The following is a 19,075-nucleotide window of genomic DNA, read 5'->3' as shown; positions in this document are numbered from 1 at the left end:
TGCTAAAAGTGGTACCGCCAGACCCGGAGATCGGCTGAATGGATTCGAAAATGGTAAAACTCAACTGTTTAACTCTAGTGGAGTTAGAAAATGAGCCTATTTTCAAAAAAAGTGGAGTGTTCCTTTAAGATCTTAAGAAACCGAGTCTGTTTCCTTTCCCTCTTGCTGTGAACACATAGCAGTGCAGTGGGTGTTATGTTACTGTAGTAGTACCATGATGACTTTATGTAGTTTGATTTGCATAGGTTGTTGGATTCAATGTACAGTGTTCGTACACTTTTGGTTTTAATCACAGAGTTCGTTAAGCTTTTTGTTAAAAATGATTCCATCTATTGTAAACATAATAACCCACAAAAGGCCATGCATTACAGTCATTTTGTCTGAATTAACCCAAGTAATGATGGCGTAGATTGGACTTTCTGAGTTGTATGTATTTAGACAATTTAGACACACATTTAAGTTTCTTCTAAAGTTTATTACTAAAAACAGTTTAATATGATGTTTCAAATAGCTAATCAAATTTCAAAAATATATAATGCATTCTGTAGTAAGTTGTATTAATATTAAATGTGTTACAAGTGTGTGTTCAGCATTTTACAACATACCTGTGCACATTAGAATTGGGATTGGTCATTTTAATTATACTTTATCTTTTTTGATATTTATTGTTATTTAGTCTGTTTAAAATGCATGATGAAAGTACAAAAACTGCAAAAATGTAAAAATGGACACCCACTTGTAGGTATGAAACTGACTTCACTCTCTTTCCTCCTCCACAGATGATGAAGTCGATCATAGTATGCCAGAGAGTGATGGAGCACATCCAGGAGCAGGAACCCCTTCAGCTAAGGGCAAGGGCAAGTTCTCCAACCTGGGCAAGATCTTCAAACCCTGGAAGTGGAGAAAGAAGAGAAGCAGTGAAAAGTTCAAGGAAACATCAGAAGGTACTTGTCTGTTATGATTTGTGACAGAAAACTACATAAATTAATTACTGTGATATAATGCTGATTCTGTTGAAACTGAATTCTGATATGAACCTTTTAAATTAGGATTTTGGAAATGGAAATGATTCTGGAATGAAAAAAACAAAACAAAAAAAAAAGTGTTTAACTTTTGTGATAACAGTAGCCTATATGCATTTTATTCAAAATGGTGACTCCAACACTCATGTTTTTCCACACTAGCAATAGCATACATGTAGTAGCATACATACTTCCAGTGCAACTTTCCAAATTATTGCAAATTAAAGTATTCCCTAAAACTCACTGTCTTGCAAAATATGCAGCTTTAGAGATTAATGTGCATCTGCTCTCTTTCTGAATGATTAGTGCTGGAGAGAAAGATTTCGATGAGGAAACCCAGGGAGGAGCTGATAGAGCGAGGGTTACTGAAAGACATCCCAGAGAATGGTACGGCAACCTAATGGGGTCACTAAAGGGGAACCTATTGCTGGAAAGGTTTTGTCAGATTCATTCTGTCATAAACATGTCCAGGTCATATTTTTATGTATTATGTGCTGAATTGTCATTAAAATAATGCTTCTACGGTAAAATAGGTTACTTTTTTATGGTGGTAATTGTCTTTCTTTCTATATTGAGAATACATAATTATCTTCAATGTGGTGTTTCAGACTGGTTCACAGTCATCAGGATAAGTAGGCAAAAAATGGAAATTGTGATGTATTCTTTTCTTTCCTAATTTGACATATATACAAGTGAAACTGCTTCTCATTTTCTTTTAGTTTTTCTTTGTTCTGTTTGTTTCTGTCTCAATCCATTACTTGTATCTGTTTCAGAGAGTAATGACGTGAATCATAAAGCCCCTCCAGTAAAGAATGGCCACACTGCTCCACTGCCTGGAGAACGCAGGTCAGATGCAGGAGTGGAAATCAAGGCACCATCTTCACGGCCACAGGGAGAAGAACAGAGGAATAGCCTCGTACCTGAACCGGAGCGCCGCAACAGAGCACCTTCCGATGTCAGTCGCAACCGTCAGCCACTGGATGTGGATGCTCGAACACGGTTACCGCCTGAAACGGACCGACGCAGCCGACTAGAGTCAGACTTGGAAAAACGTGCTGGATCGTTACCAAGAGAGAGACCAGGACAGGAGGAGGGACGATATCGGCGGGACGAACGAGACGAGAAAACGAATAGGGACAGAGAACGACGGGATAGAAAAGACGACAGGGAAGTAAAGGCTGAACGTAGAGATGATAGAGACAGACGAGATAGGAAGCCGGATAAAGAGGACTGGCATGGAAGAGGTGAGCGAGATGAACGTGAGAAAGAGAGGAGGAATGACAGAGAAAAGCGGGAAGAGAAAGACTGGAGAGAAAGCAAGGACAGGAAACAGCCACGAGACAGGAAAGAAGATCACGAAAGGCGGGATGAGCCAGAGAGGGGAGACGATCGAGAGCGAAAGGAGCTGAATGAAAGGAAGGAAGATAGAGAAAGAAGAGAGGAACGGGATAGACGTGAGGAAAGAGAAAGAAAAGATGAGAGAGAAAGGAAAGATGTCAGGAGACCAGAACCTATGAAACAGGTGTTTGATGGAAAACTAATCCGGCCTCATTCAGAACAGGACATGCGGCCCAATCTTCAGAAGAGCTCGTCTGACATCGGACTGAAGGCCCGGCCAGTATCGGAGGCCGTCCAGAGCAGCACACTGCCACGATATTCACCTGCAGAGGAAGAATCAAGGGCACGAACAGGTAAAACTCCCACCCAGCTCACTTCATTCATGACAATAGATTTGTGGGCTTTTAAAATTGAAGGCATCACCCAAAACTGTGAGGACTTATTTTAATATTCACAATCATCTAGGGCTAAAATAATACTGTCTGCACTGGATGTGGTGCGAGGTGACGAGACACCCGGTACTCTATGCACTTGCTCTACTTCCGACAACAGGACAAATTAATTTGGAACTTTCGCTTTGAAGTATTCAGTATAAACCTAGGGTGTCTAATTCTGCACCTGGATGGCCGCTATCTAGCTAAACTTAAGCTCTAGCTCCTATTCAGTATTCAGGGCACTGAACAGGGAGTCAGCCATTTTAAGGCCTGTCTCAGTCGCAAAATCCTTCCAGTGCACTGAAACGTTCACTCCCTAAAAAGTCCCAAAATGCACTGTGAAAACTAGGGAGCATCGATGCTCACTATGTTCCCTTAACGGAAGTTCTGAAACGTGTTCTGTTTTTTAAAATACAATTACTGAATTGTATTTCAGTGTAAACACATCATTAGATAGGTAATGAACATAATCTAGTTAACATTTATAATTTATTTACGGCTGAAATGTTGCGCGTGTATGAGAAGTGTTGTTGTACAATGAGGACATTGTCATGTCGCCGGAAATAAAGTCATCAGTGTCCTAATGTGTAGTGAGCCAGGGTCCTTACTGTCCTTACCAGTGCCTAAATTCATGTACACGATATACTGATTCATGACCTAGGAAGCTAGGGAGCTGATTATACACACCTGAACCAGCTAATCGAGGTCTTCCGGATCACTAGAAATGTCCAGGCAGGTGTGTTGGAGCTAAACTCTGCAAGAAAGCTGCCCTCCAGGAGCAGGATTGGACACTCCTGGTGTAGACAGTCTCAAACTGTTGCAGGCCACGTTCGGACAATAGGCGAAAGTAATCCAAAACTGATTCAGATTTGTTTTTTTCATAACAGTGTAAACACCATATAAGATCAGAAGTGATCATTTTAATTAAATAGTTCAATATATCCAAGCAAACTTATTCAAATTATTGGCATCATATTTTTGTCACCTGTGATTATTCATTAGCTCTTCAGCCTGTCTTTCAAATGAATGTGATTGTAATGGGTGTCAGTGTGGTGTCTTGTTTTTGCTGTCGGGATAAAATTACAGTAGTGTGTCTGTGCCACAAATACATTTACTTGAGCTTTTTAAAGCAGCTTATTATTAGGTTCTTGAGAAACAGCTTAGCTGTACACAAAGAGTTTCAAGAGTTTGATCACACAATTCATGCAATTCTGTGTTGGGGGGACAATAGATCTGCAGTTGCTCACTGTGTGGCAAAGTTTTGCTCACAGCACAATGGTGTTAAAGACCCCGTGAAACAGCTAGATTCCTGTGTTGGGATTTTACAAATTGAATCAGGAAGTTAAGGTGGGACATATTGATGGGTTCATCATAATTGTGCAGTCCTATGTATATCTTTTAAAAGTTTGAATAAAAGCCAAAAAAACTCCCATTTTGACTTCATGGGGTCTTTAATGCGCTCCTACACCTCACTGCCATTGCTATGCCTGATGTACTTGTGCCTGCCATTGTGAATGTTCTGTGCACTTGTGTGTATTTTGTTAGCTGTGTTTATGTATGTTTGTGCATGTGTCTTGTGCTCACCATTAGGATCACTGGGTGTGCGGTTTGTTCCTGAGCCCAAACCTGTGTGTACCTCCACTAAAGAGTCACAGCCACCCCCTAAACAGGCCATTCTCCCTCCCAAATGGCTGATGGCTTCTTCCTCCTCCACAGAGCTTCCTCCAGTCCCATCCTCACCCCCCTCCTCTTCGTCTTCATCGGCATCTTCATCATCATCTTCATCCTCCGCTCCACCCATTGCTAAGCCTCCTCCTCGGACTGTATCTTTAAATGTAGACGACTCCTCCCGCACTAATCCCATTCTCCCTGTAACAGCAGGAGACCGTGAAGCCCCGCCAACTGTTCCCACCCACTCCACCCTGCCTGCCATTCCTGCCCACTCCACCCCACCCACCATTCCTGCCCACTCCACCCAGCCCGCCATTCCTGCCCACTCCACCCAGCCCGCCATTCCTGCCCACTCCACCCCACCCACCATTCCTGCCCACTCCACCCCTCCAGCCCCTACTGCCCCTAAACAGCCACCAGTGCCCCCTCCCAAACCTGCCCAACACAACAGCAACACTGCACTGCAAGGTGAGTCAATATTTGTCCTGTTTTTGGCTTCCGCTCCAAAGCTACAACTGTAAATTATATGTGGCTTCATGCTGCTGTCTTCAAAGACCTTAGCCAGAGTAGACGTGACTGTGAGGGATGAAAGTATGGCCCTTTTACTATGTCTAAAAATCCTTATACTATAGTCATGATTAGCTGGAAATTCTACAGTGAATCTGTATTTATTTATTATTTATTTATTTATTATTTATTTTATTACTCACCCTCATGTCGTTCTACACCCGTAAGTCCTTCGTTCATCTTCAGAACACAAATTAAGATATTGTTGATGAAATCCGATGACTCAGTGAGGCCTCTATTGAGAGCAAAGCCATTGAAACTCTCAAGATCCATAAAGGTACTAAAAACATATTTGAAACAGTTCATGTGAGTTCAGTGGTTCTATCTTAATATTATTAAAGCGACAAGAATACTTTTTGTGCGGCAAAAAAACAAAATAACGACTTTTCAACAATATCTAGTGATGGGCCGATTTCAAAACACTGCTTCATGAAGCTTCTGAGCTTTATGAATCTTTTGTTTCGAATTAGTGATTCAGATCTCCTATCAAACGGCTAAACTGCTGAAATCACGTGACTTTGGCGCTCCGATCCACTGATTCTATTCATAAAGCTCTGAAGCAGTGTTTTGAAATCGCCCATCAGTATATATTGTTGAAAAGTCATTACTTTGTTTTTTTGGCGCACAAAAAGTATTTTTGTCACTTTATAATATTAAGATAGAACCACTGAACTCACATGAACTCACAACTGTTTTAAATATGTTTTTAGTACATTTATGGACCTTGAGAGTTTTAATGGCTTTGCTCTCAATAGAGGCCTCACGGAGACACCGGATTTCACCAACAATATCTTAATTTGTGTTCCGAAGATGAACAAAGGCCTTACGGGTGTAGAACGACATGAGGGTGAGTAATAAATGACATTACTTTCATTTTTGGGTGAACTAACCCTGCACAGGCTGTAAGCAGCTGGGTCTGGACTATCACCATATATAGTGTACATGGCCTTGACTGTTATACAGTGGCTTCCTTATGGATTGTCATTCTGTAGATAGTTTTCCATCCTGTGTGGTCATACTGTGGTTTCATAGTTTACACAATCAGCTAAATTGTTTCCTGTCATGGAGTGTATTGTTTTGACTCAGTACAGATTCGTGTTTAATTCATATTTATCAACAGAGCTTAATTTTACTTGTGATACTTTATTCACCAGTACACCAGTACTCACCAGTTTACTCATTCTCATGACAGAGACCTGCATGATTTCCATTATTATGTAATTCTGGTTCAGAGTTATTATTACAACTATTTCAATTATATGATTACATTAAATCAGAATAAAAACATGTCGGTAACACTTTTTTTCTCAACAACTTTCCGTACAGGTTTGTACCGATATTTAATCTGCGAATATCTTAATATTCAGTTGTTGGAGATGACTTCTGTAAGTCATTTTATAATTTAGCATTTATGCATTTTGGAGGTTTTGTAGCTCTAGAAATTAAAATAAATTAAATTAAAGTTCATCAAGGCAACTCCATACATTCTACTCTTTTATACTGTAGGTTATTCTTTTACAATCAGCTGTCAGTAGTAGTAGCTTAGCTTGGTGGTATTTGTCATAGCAGTGATAAAAGGAATGAAGTTTTATCATTCAATTTTTCACACATGCATACTAAATGTAGAAATTTTTCTGGCATTTGACAAAGAATCTGAACTGACAGGTGTCAAATGTTATTTATGGGCTTCGTATGTTTGTAATGTATAGCACAGTGAAGAGAAACAGGAAAGTAGAGGGGGAAAGAGGGGGGAATGCTTTGTTTCCATAGGAGCATAGCAGCTCTAAAGCCCCGGGTATACGTCACTTTCCGCGCCTGGACGCGTCTTGCGCGCAGTCGCGTCCGCACATCTTTCAAAGTATGAAACTGTCTGCGCTGTCTCGAAATTTGGGCTGTACGCGGACGGGGTATGCGGCCAGTGTGGTGCCGAATTCCTACCCCTGCCAAATTATTACCACCCTAGTATTGGTAGGTTTAGGATTAGGTGTGGGGGAGGGGTTAGGATTAGGGGTGGGGTTAGGATTAGGCAATCAGATAGCGACTTCAACGAGGGGGGGTAATCATTTGGCGAAAATTACGTCATGCAGACGGTGCACGAACGCGGACGGCCAAAGTATACCTGGGGCTTAAATGTTACAAGAACTTTTTTCTTTATTTTTTTCCCCACCAGAATTGTTAGTTAATAAAAGATGATGGCCTATGTGTTGAGTCAGTCAGGTGTGTTAGTGTCTGCTGCTCCCTCGCTCTGAAGCAGATAGACAGATGAGTTTCAGCGAGATGGGCAGGCTTAGACATGTCTCTGTGCTGTTTGTGCTGCTGTGCTGTTCGTGCTGCTGTGCTGTTCACTGAGCAGCTTCATATCTCACAATACACTTGTCTCCTGACTGCTGCAGCAGCCCTGGTTTCAGCCCACAGTTCTGAGGAAATTTTCAGCTACACTGAGACAATGTTGTAAGACAGGTTTTAAACATGGTGTTTCACACCAAAATGGCCCAAGTAATTGCACTTGGGCAAGGGATGGAAATAAATTGGAATTGGATTTTTTTTTTTATTTTGAAATTCCAAAAATGCAGAAAGTTTTCTGTGATGGGTAGGTTTAGGGGTAGGGTTAGTGTAGGGGGATAGAATATACAGTTTGTACAGTATAAAAACCATGTGTGTGTGTAATGTTCCTATAGGACTCAAGTGTCTCTGTTTGTTCTCCATAGCAGCTGATGTTCTGTCTGCTCTCACAGACATGAGAACTCCCTGTTCTTTTGTCCTCTGACTTTGTTATCATCAGTACAATAGAGCAGTGATTGCCCAGGTTTTTTTTTTTTTTTTTTTTTTTTTTTTTTTTATCCACCTGGATTTTTCCCATTCATTTTTTTTTCCATAGACATTTCAGAAAATCTGTCAGTAAAGACTTGTAAGCCATGAATCAAATCATGGATGAAAGTAACTGCCTTTAAATTTTATTTAGATGTTTGATTGAATCAGTGAGTTCAGTCCATAATTTGCTGCATTCCTATGCTGTTGATTTTCTATAGTTTGTTCCAATAGATTTTGTGGATTGACCTCTCAATAGATCTCACTCTGACAGCTGTAACAGTGTCATTGAGGAAAGATAACTTTAGACATGCTGTGGCCCAGTGGTATGAGAGGCAGGCCGCAGCTGCTCAAGTGTTAAAAACACAGTACACTACCCCTCTCCAACAGGATCTATTTATAGACTCCCTTGTCCAGATACCAAGACAATCCCATTTCAGTATAGCCTACTGCTGTACCATTTGAGCAATTGAGTGTTTCCCCCAAACTTGTTTACTGGCTTCATTGTTGGAAGTTTTGCTGAACATTTTTCATACTTTTATTTAAATCATAATATTTATCACTTAATTTTTAGCTAAGTTCCTTTTAAGGCTTTGAATTTGTTTTGTCAAGCCTACTTGGACACAATTTAAGTCACATAATAACCACCAGCTTAAAGCTGAAGTGTGTCCTTCTGGACCACTAATAAACAAATAGGGTTGCAAATAATCTAAAATGTTCCCTGCCTTCCTTCATACTCTTGCTAGCCAGATGATGACATGTTCTGTTTATCATTTATTGTTCAGCAAACATACATAGAGCACTCAAATATGGTAAACAGAAGCTCAGCCAAACTTGCTTGACACACAAAAACAAACCTCGTCGGTTCTTTTGTGTCAAGCAAGTACGCTTGAGCTCAGTTTACCATATTCAGTGAGCTTTATCCATGTGTCTTGATCAATGTTTATATGTGAATAAAAGCCTAAACTAACCCTTTAAGCAAGAGGTTTTAATAGGTGGCACCTGTTGAACTAGACCAGTGTCCAACAGTGCTTGTGATTGTTGTATGAGATGCTAAAAACATATTTCCCTTCATCCACCCCAAAGCGTCAACATTACAAAGATATTACAAAACTCCACCTCCTCAGTACTGGACAAGTTGGAGACAGCAGGGAGAGTTTGGAGTCTATCTTTCCCTGCCCACCTACCTCAGCCAAAGGGTCACTCAGCTCCGCCCAGGTAGCCCTGGTGTCTCCCCATCCCACCAGCTGGCATGCATGTCCTAATGTGCCAATAACCTCACAGAGTCATGCTTTTTTTCACACCCATACTCAACCTCCATAATTCTTCTCCAAATCACTACGATTACTGAGAATGAATGAATAGAATTCAGTTCATCATATTCAGAAGATGTAACAATTACATGTAACCAGTGTAAAAGATGACCAATAACCAGTAATGACGATTAAATTCAGACTCAATCTGGATGCACCTGTATACTAACGTTTCACCCTCTCACAGAACATACAACTTGACTGAGCGTCACTCAACAAGTACTTTGGAGTAAGTCTGGAGGCAGTGGCAGTGTGCAGTGTCTAACATTGAGTTTTTGGAATTCAGTGTGGAACTGGCCGGCGTTTAAGCACGCAACCACGTTAACTCAGACATGAATGCTTGGCCGACACATTGCAAGTGCATACTTAACCTGCACTGTCTCAGTAATTAAAAGGGCGGTTATTTTCTTCACATGTCTGAGCTGTTATTCTCTACAATAACGCGCATTGATGAATCATGCACAATAGGACTATGAACATGTATTAAGAATCTAAGAAGTGTCAGTTTTGATTTCATGTTCACTATAACTAAGGCCTGATTGAGAAAGTAGATATTTTAAGAACCAAGTACGGTAACTGTATTCGTGTCCACACCAATGCAACTTTCTGTATACCACTATAGCTTTATTATAAGCACATGCTTTATCGTTCATAAGCTTGAAAATGATTCAGACAGTATTCCTGTGTCGTTTTCATTGCAGCTAGGGTGTGGACATTCCTTTTCTCATAAAATTTGGAAAATTGTTAACTTTATAGGTATTGTTATCATTACAGTTATCATCCTTTGTGTGAATAGGCCTTTACTTTGATGTTCATTATAACGTCCCTTGTGACAGCATTCAGGATGTAGTTTGTTCTGAACAGTCCTTTATGAAAAGTCATGGTTTTCTAGCTAGAAGCCTTTCTGTTCACAAACTTGCAGAGTGGTATTTTACAGATCTTATTATCAAACCAACTCTTAGAAAATTAGAATCTATTAAGTATTATCGATTATCTTAAATATTAAATCCTGTATTAATTAAACATCCTGTACTAATACCTGATTGATTAATTCCATGGCATGCGAATCAATATCTAAGCTGATAACATCCTAGCTTGGCACTTTCGTACAAACTAATTTATTGTTGTCACATATGCTTTATAACACTCTTTTCTCTGTGATGTTCATTTTGATTTTACTTTTTCTCTACAGTGGATTCCTCTCAAGTCCCGGTTCCAGTCAAGCGATCTCCTCCCGTTCCCCCAAAGAGGATGACTCCTGTGACCAAACGCCACTCGGACGACTCCTCAGCCAATCAGCCTGAGCCTCCTCCCCCAGGCCCTACCTCTGTCCCAGCCCCTGCGTCTGCCCCGCCTCCTGCCCAATCAGATGACAGCAGAAACTCAAACTCTGAAGTATTCACTCCTCCACCAACCCATATCCCGCCATCCCCTCCTCACTCCCATCCAATTCCTGAAGTCCCCCAAGTGGACCCACCCAGCCCCACCACAGAACCACCCTCCCAGCCGCCCTTACCTCTGCACATTCGCATCCAGAGAGCCTTAAACAGTCCAGGCCCAGTCCAGCCCAACCCAGAAGGATCCCAGCGAGCTCACTCACTTCTCTTTGAATTACCTCCAGACTTTCTCGCTGAGGCTCCAGGAGGGGGGCGATACTCACTTCCTGTCACTATCGAACCTCTGCGACTGTGAGTGTACTTGTACTTTTTATACCCTAGAAAGAAATATTACAAGGCTCAACAATAGGGACTGCCCAATCGCCCGAGCCAGTGTGAAAGACATTTAGGACAGTTTCGTGACAGCTGTCACAAAATTTTGTCATTTGTACAATTTTTAAGTCTTGCGTATTTTGCGTATACCTTTTCAAGTCATTTTAAAAATTCAAATGATTTTAAACCATTCAAGCCCATGAAGACAAACTGAGTTCTTTTTCGCGTCTTTTTGCACTTGAACAGACAGATACACACAAAATTATGTAAAAAATATCCCACTTTGCGAGTATCCTCATAAGCACAGTTGGTAATGTCGTATGTGAACGTAAACAGTTGACGTGTATTGAAATGGGTTGTGTATTATTGTATTGGATTCGTGCACTAGGTCTTAAAGTGACAACAGCCTATTATGCATGCTGCTGACTGTGTCATTAATGTTAATCGAACAACAAAAGACAAAGACAAAATCACTCACTGCTCTTGAATAATTACTTTGTTAGCTTCAACAAGGATTAATCGATATTTAATTTATAGAGTTAAGAGTCAAGACTATTGTGTTATTTTACATTCGACTATTCTATTTCTGTACCTCAATACTACTACCCCACACCATTCATATGCTCACTGTTTCTTTATGATTTTATATTGTTTAGGCCTGAGGATGATGATTTTGACATTGAAGAAGAGCTACAGAAGCTGCGTCCTGCCCCTCGGCCCACACGACAGCCGGAACTGGAGCCACGCAGCCGACGCGGTCTGGTGGGAGACCCACGAGTCACAGTCATTCCTGAGGATGCAGGACCTGGAAACAGTGAGGACGAGGAGGAGAGCGATTCTGACGGACCCATCCATTACAGAGATGATGATGAGGAAGATGATGATGAGGAGGATATTCCCACAAGTAGGATACTTTTAATTTTGTCTGACCAGTCAAATGAGAGTGATTTAGGAATGTTGCACCTGTCCTGCCCTAATATGTGCATATGTATAATATTACCAGTATACTATTTTAAAAAAAAAATGAATCACATTTTCACAAAAGTATAAAGCAGCACAACTGTTTTGAACATTGACAGTAATAAATAAATATTTCTTGAGCAGCAAATCATAATATTAAGGCCTGTTCACACCAAGAACAATAACTATAACAGTAACTACATTAGCATTCACACCAACGCATGATACTGTTCTGTTTATTATAAGCGTGCGCTGCAGTTTTGTTGTCTGCTGCTTTAAATGCTTGAGCCTTAAGCTTTTTAAAGCAGAATGGATTCTGATTGGCTTTCAGTGTTTTTAATCGTTCATCAGCTGGAGAGAAAAACAAAACACATTCTGAAAGTGATTCTGACGATATTGATCCTCTGTGTCATTATTGTTATAGTTGTGATATGGACTCTATTATTTTACATTTAGAGCGATTTTTTTAGAACACTATCTTATTACTACGCTACACAAACCCTATCTTGTTGTTGTAGTTATTGTGTGTGAACAGGCATTTAGAATGATTTCTGGAGGATCATGTGACACTAACAACTGGAGTAATGGCTATAATAGTAGTGTATTTTTAACCATCCTTGGTGGAAATTATATTCATATAGTAGAGCTGCACGATTCTGTATAAAATGAGAATCACAATTTTTTGGTTTCAAATCACTATTCTCCCACGATTCTGAATATACAACCAAGCAAAATAACATGTAATTTACTAGAGGTTCTGACAAAATATAAATTGCTGACTCTAATTGCTTGAAAATGTTTGAATTAATTATTTAAAAAATGGTTTTGAATGAATTCAATGACTAATTAATAAATACTTGTTTCATTGCTGGATGAATCAGTGTTTTTGAACAAATCTTTTGAATGAACGATTCAATGACAAATACATTTTTTAACAGTCAGTTGTCGCCACCTAGTGGAATTGATACAACCATTATTTGACGTGCTAAGTTCGTTTCAAAAGGTAGTTTGCTCTATTTTGATCGCTATCGTAGACATTGGTGTTTAATACTAACTTAAAACTTATATCTCAGTATCTTCTGTGATAATGTGAATATTTGTAACACAGAAATAACTAATGTGTGATACAAAACGTCTCTCTCTGGCTCTGGCAGCACGAACACAGATTTGAACGTTCAAAGGTTTAATAGACGCGGGAGAATCATTGTCATTAATAAAGTAGGATAACGTGGGTGCTTGAATCGAGATCGCAATCTTTTTACGATTAATCGTGCAGCTCTATCATATAGTGTCAAACTCGTTGCTAACAGATTTCTTATGTCAGAGCATTTTAACCATGTATGTATTCGATCATGAATGTTACAACTTTGTTCCCGCATAACATCAGTACAATGTTACAACTTTGTTCACACATAACACCTAATGAGGATTATGGGTGTATCTCGATAGGTGGTCTTGCGAGTCGTGTGAAGCGAAAGGATACTCTGGCACTAAAGCTGGAGCGTCAGCAGGAGAAAGAGCAGTCTCAGGAACAGGACGACACCACCTGGACCAACAAAGAGCAGTGGGAAGCTCTCCGCAACAAGATCGGCACCACCCTCACAAGGTCTGCCTGTGTGTTCAGGGTGGTTTCATGGGGTCTTTGTCCTTTCCACACTAACACTGTGTGTATTTTGTTCTCACAGGAGGTTGAGTCAGAGACCCACAGCACAAGAACTTGAGCAGAGAAATATCCTACTAGGTCAGTTACACCCCTTGTGTTCTAGTCCTTCTGTAGCATTTGTGGTAGTTGCAATTTTTTGTTGCTTCCAATAAAGATTTTCTTAATATCTGCATGTTCTTCTGTTTCAGCCAAGAATGAAGCGGACCGACGGGCAGAAAGGAGCGAAATCAAGCGCAGGCTGACCAGAAAGGTTTGGAGGGACATAAATTACTTGACTAATTTTGTTTGTCATGTAAAACCTCTAAAGGCTTAAATGTTTGTAATTAGTTTGAATGAAATATAAGTACCTTATGCTGCAAGGCTGCATTTAGTTGATCAAAAAACGTAAAAGTAATATTATGAAATTAAGTATCAGTTTCTTTTAAAAGAAAAAAAAAAAAAAAGTACTAACCCCAAACTTTTGAATGGTACTGTATAAAATTTTCTGTTTGGTTCAAGTTATAAAAATCAGCAGTAATTTAAAATTATAATTAAATTTCACTCATTTAATTTACCTTTCTTATTATTTTCAAGAATAAAAGCAGCTCTGTTAGAGTTTCAAAATATAATTTAAAATGTAATATAAATATTAAAATAAAACAAGTTTAATAATAGTTCAATAATCACTTTTGAATTTTTAACTATCAATGCATAGTGGACAAAAACTACAACTAGCCAAGTTACATGAACAGTTACGCGCCGCTTCTAATAGTGGCAAGAATATTTTGAGTGAGGTGCAAGTAGGTGCTAATCATAATCTTGTAAAAGCATGAAAGCAAATATTGTTGTCTTTATATTTGCAGTTGTCACAGAGGCCCACGGTAGCTGAGCTCCAGGCCAGAAAAATCCTGCGTTTCCATGAGTATGTGGAGTGCACTCATGCTCAAGACTATGACCGGCGTGCTGACAAACCCTGGACCAAACTTACACCTGCTGACAAGGTTTGACTGAATTACTGGTCTCATCTGCCCCCTTGTGGTGGCCGATATAAGATCATTTCAGTTTTATCTTATGTAAATTGTAGTTACATAAAAACATTTGCACATAATTGAAAATGTCTGCAGTCTTAAAAACCAAGACCTCTTTGCCAAACAAATCTTATTTAAAAAGGCACAATGACATTGAAAGATGCTGTTTTTCAAACATCAACCAACTTTAAAGGCTTGGAATTTTATGTTGATTTGACCACATAACATCATCAATAAGATGTAGTTCTATAACTCAACCCAACCAGTGGTATTCTGAGTGTTTAGTTTTTTTCTTTCTCTTTACTCTTGTGTTATTTGTTCTCCTCTAGGCGGCCATAAGAAAAGAGTTGAATGAGTATAAGAGCTCAGAAATGGAAGTTCATGAGGACAGCAGGATATACACCAGGTCTGACACTTTCAACACTTTTTTGTAATTGGAATAAATGATCATGTTTACACACACAAGAATATTCAGATATTAACTGGAATTTGGTCAAATTCTTCACATAAACCCAGTTGCTAAAACCTGAATAACCATAAATATGCATAAATATGTTTCAAGACGGCATATGCCTATATTACTTTCTGGATCTAAAGCCTCGTTTCCACCGAAATTACCTGGAACAATTTTGCTGATTGCATTTCCATAGCAGTCCAAAGTACCGTGAAGATAAGTCCGGTGACGTAGAACTGCGCACGACTTTCCAGTTCCCCTTGGATTTCGTCCTCTGCATATAAGCTTAATAAAGCCTGAACCACGTCGTTAGTCCATCAGTCAAATTTTTTAAACTCCACTGTTGACTCGAAAAGCAAACAACTCTTACTGCACGCACTGCAATAGACTTTAAAAAAACGATGGTTGAAATAAAATGCTGCGTGGAGTCAACCAATCAAAATGCAGCATGAACTCAACCAATCAGCATGTTCAGTGCCCAAGTCCCACCCCCAAAAGTTCCTGAACTTTGAAAAAGTACTAACTCGCAAGCAGGTACTTTTTGAGGGGAGAATTTTTACCCGGAACTTTATTCAGACCCTGGTTCCTGCGGTTGAAACACGCAGAGTACCACCCCAAAGTCCCTAGTTCCTGCGGTGGAAACGCGGCTTTATAGACACCTAATTCAGAATATCCACATGGGATCTACATTTGTATCTGTATCTAGAGAACCATTTAAAAGTTTAGGTCGGTAAGATTTTTTTAATGTTTTTGTAAGAAGTCTCTCATGCTCATCAAAGCTGCATTTATTTGATCAAAAATACAGTAAAAACAGTATTGTGAAATATCATTACAATTTGAATATGCTGATTTGCTGCTCAAGCAACATTTATCAATATTTTTTGTGGAACCTGATACTTTTTTTTTTCACGATTCTTTGAAAAATAAAAGTTCAAAAGAACAGCATTTATTTGAAATAGATATCTATTATGACACTATAAATGCCTTTACTGTTATTTTTTGATTAATTTAATGCATCGTTGCTGAATAAATGTATTAATTTCATTTTTTTTTTTAAATATCGTACTGACCCCAAACTTTTAAATGGTAGTATACATATAGAAGATTTTTTTATTAAATAAAGTGAGAAATGGAGAAATGCGGAGCTGATTGATTGAGTTTAAGGGGTGGCCACCATTTTATTCCCAGACTTCCTTTTTTTCTGTACAAAGTCTATAATTGTAAGATAATCTGCATGATCATTGTCTCCAATTTATTTAAATTTTTATTTATAAAGCATATTTAATATCAACCTAAGTTGACCAAAGTGCTGTACATAAAGTTAAAAAAAATAAAGAAAATAAGAAAATCAATGCAAGAAACATAAATTACAAAGAATTAAAATCGCAAGAAAAAAGCTACTGCAAAGGCAGGTGAGATTGTGGTACCAACAAAAAACAACCATTTTGGGATCCGAGTGATCTGGAAGGATTGTACGTAACAATCAAGTCGGAGAGATATTTAGGAGCTAAATTGTTGAGAGCTTTATAGACAAATAACAGAATCTTGTAATCAATACGATATCGGACTGGCAGCAAGTGCAAAGAACGTAAGATTGGTGTAATATGGTCTCATTTATGGCTATCTGAGAGTAGACAGGCAGCCGCATTTTGGACCATTTGAAGACGAGAGATGGAAAAAGAGGTTATCCGGAATAAAAAGAATTACAGTAGTCAAGTTGTGTTGAGATAAAAGCATGAATAACAGTTTCAAAACTTTTCCTGCTTAAGAAAGGTTTGACTTTGGCTAACCGGCGAATATGATAAAAACTGGTACTAGCTATGGTGTTGATTTGTTTGTCTAATTTAAGACTAGTATCTAGGTGAAATCCTAGATCTTTAACGTCAGAAGTAAGACATGCTCGAGGTCGATAGAGTCTTCATCTGGGTGCTCTTTTGGCCCAAATTGAATGATTTGGGTTTTATCATCATTAAGTAGCATGAACCATCACCTAGACTGAATGTGCATAACAAAAATATAATTTCTTCTTTCAATTCCTTTTGCAGGTTTCATCGGCCATAATCAGCATCCCTGAAGAGGAAACCCTAGACAGATAAAAGCTGCCCCTATAACTGCAGCTAAAAGCCTCCATCTCACTCCAGCGTCCTGTTTCCCATGATCCTCCAGCGTATACTGATGAGTGCCCAGGCCAGCCGTTCAGTGCTCTAGAATGAAAAGGAGGAGGAAGTGATGTGCGTGTGTGCAGGATGCTGGTACTTGATACTTCACACACTTTTGGGGAGCAGGTTTAAAGTGCCAGCCCTCTGCAGAGTTCCCATGATTCTCATGGCCGGACCACTTTGTTGGAGTATTTCAGGGAAAAGGGGGACGCAGAACTGTGTGGATTGGGTGTGTTTAATTGTCTTTATGGTACACACATTTCTGTGATCAAGAATAGGCATGTGTACCCAAACAATAATACTTTTATAGAAATTATGACACTGGTGACAAACTGTTTTAGTGGTGAGTGATTGTGAGAGACTGTATGTACGTATGTGTGTTTAATGATATATGCTGTCCACTTATGCCTTAACACTGGTACAGAATTACTTTTTATAGCCTGACCTTAGAGTAATACAGAAGAAAGTCGGCATATAACACTGTTTCTCACCCTGAACGCACACTCATGTGTGTTGATCTGAAAGCACATCTTTGACATTCTCAGGACGTCAGCACACGGTGTCACTTTCTGTGCATTTTACTGTAAATTACCATAATTTTTACTTTTTCACACACACTTCTTTAATATTTTTCTTCTCTTTTTAACAACACAGCACTTCGCTTTAGATATTTCAAGGTTAATCCCATAAAAACTTGCAATATTTTACCCAAAAAATCATAAGAAAAAGACATTTTTGGCATGAAGAAAATTAAGCCTCTAAACCACTAAGATTTTTAGCATTGTGATATTATTTTCATGACATTTAGGCATGTTTTTCCTCCCAAAAAAATATTCTTATTATAATGTGTTGGAACTTTTTTCTACTTTTTTTCTCAATGCACATTCTCAATGATAATTCTTGTTACTGTAATTTTTTTTATTTTTTTTTTAACTTTATTAAAGTAAAATACTGTAATACAATACTTTTTCATATTAGCATGCATTAAAATTAGTTAAAAAAAAAAAATAAACTTTTCCATACATTACCATAATGAGAATGAGATTTTTGTTTTGTTTTTTCGTTTTTTCTCACAATGCCAAAAATTTTAATGATCTCAAGCTTCATTTTCTTTAGTCAAAGCTTTTCTTATTTCTTTTTTGTTTGAGGATGGTGGTTTTTTTTTTTTCTTTTTTTTTTTTGTATTGGGGTGAAATATGACCTGGACATGTTGTTGACAGATTTCACAAGATTCAGCTGTAGATGATGATATAGTTCAGGGGTGGCTAACCCTGGACCAGGGTTATCCTCTCCAGGACCAGGGTTAGCCACCCCTGATATAGTTCATTGTATATTGAACAAATTAAAACAAAATGGTTGATGTTACATCATGGAGTCTTTGTAAAAAAAAATAATAATCTTGGTGCATTTTTGACTGGTACATACATTTTTGACTGGTACATGTCACTGCTGGTTTTATGGTACACTTTGTTTTGTAGGCCACCAGAGGGCCTGTGCACTGTATAGAGACATGCTGTAGATTGATTGTATATCTCGTCTTCCTGTCATCAAAAATTTGTTTTAATTGTAATTATAGTATTACACTATCCTGTTTTATAAGGTGCAAACAGTATGGCTACAGGTTAAGTGATATAATGATCCGATACAGAACAGCTGTATAGTTAATTTTTTATGTAAAGATATTTTAAAAAGGTCTTTCACGTAATACATGTACATTCACTTCACCATTAATTAAAACCTAAACTGTGAGTATCATTTGGTTCATTTTTATTATTATTTATTATTTCATTATTATTATTATTATTATTATTATTATTATTATTATTATTATTTTACATAAGACAACCCAGTCTACTGATGCATGGGACATATCAGTGTTCCTTGGATGCCTCATTAATGTGTTCACTAACACCAACAAATATGTCAGAAAATTCTCTCTCTCTCTCTCTCTCTCTCTCCTTCTTTCTCTC

General features: G+C 38.6%; 1 protein-coding gene across 6 annotated transcripts in view; it reads left to right on the top strand.

The window, feature by feature from the left end:
- Positions 1 to 18,857, top strand: part of phactr4a (phosphatase and actin regulator 4a) — a 56,366-nt gene extending 37,509 nt beyond the window's left edge. For 3 of the 6 annotated variants that reach the window (XM_051872781.1, XM_051872783.1, XM_051872782.1), the window contains 13 exons: positions 780 to 944; positions 1,329 to 1,409; positions 1,796 to 2,713; positions 4,385 to 4,933; positions 8,927 to 9,058; positions 10,346 to 10,841; positions 11,519 to 11,766; positions 13,272 to 13,428; positions 13,508 to 13,563; positions 13,674 to 13,735; positions 14,328 to 14,465; positions 14,822 to 14,898; positions 16,992 to 18,857. In XM_051872781.1, the coding sequence (XP_051728741.1) occupies positions 780 to 944; positions 1,329 to 1,409; positions 1,796 to 2,713; positions 4,385 to 4,933; positions 8,927 to 9,058; positions 10,346 to 10,841; positions 11,519 to 11,766; positions 13,272 to 13,428; positions 13,508 to 13,563; positions 13,674 to 13,735; positions 14,328 to 14,465; positions 14,822 to 14,898; positions 16,992 to 17,007 (3,095 nt within the window). In that variant the 3' untranslated portion in view covers positions 17,008 to 18,857. The remainder of the gene's footprint in view (positions 1 to 779; positions 945 to 1,328; positions 1,410 to 1,795; positions 2,714 to 4,384; positions 4,934 to 8,926; positions 9,059 to 10,345; positions 10,842 to 11,518; positions 11,767 to 13,271; positions 13,429 to 13,507; positions 13,564 to 13,673; positions 13,736 to 14,327; positions 14,466 to 14,821; positions 14,899 to 16,991) is intronic. The other 3 variants (XM_051872785.1, XM_051872784.1, XM_051872786.1) reach the window with 3 other exon arrangements.
- Positions 18,858 to 19,075: the final 218 nt, after the last annotated feature.

The sequence above is a fragment of the Ctenopharyngodon idella genome, chromosome 19 (assembly GCF_019924925.1).
Source record: "Ctenopharyngodon idella isolate HZGC_01 chromosome 19, HZGC01, whole genome shotgun sequence".
Taxonomy (NCBI): domain Eukaryota; kingdom Metazoa; phylum Chordata; class Actinopteri; order Cypriniformes; family Xenocyprididae; genus Ctenopharyngodon; species Ctenopharyngodon idella.
Note: the sequence above shows the minus strand (reverse complement) of the source record. Positions and strands in the feature narration are given on the sequence as shown.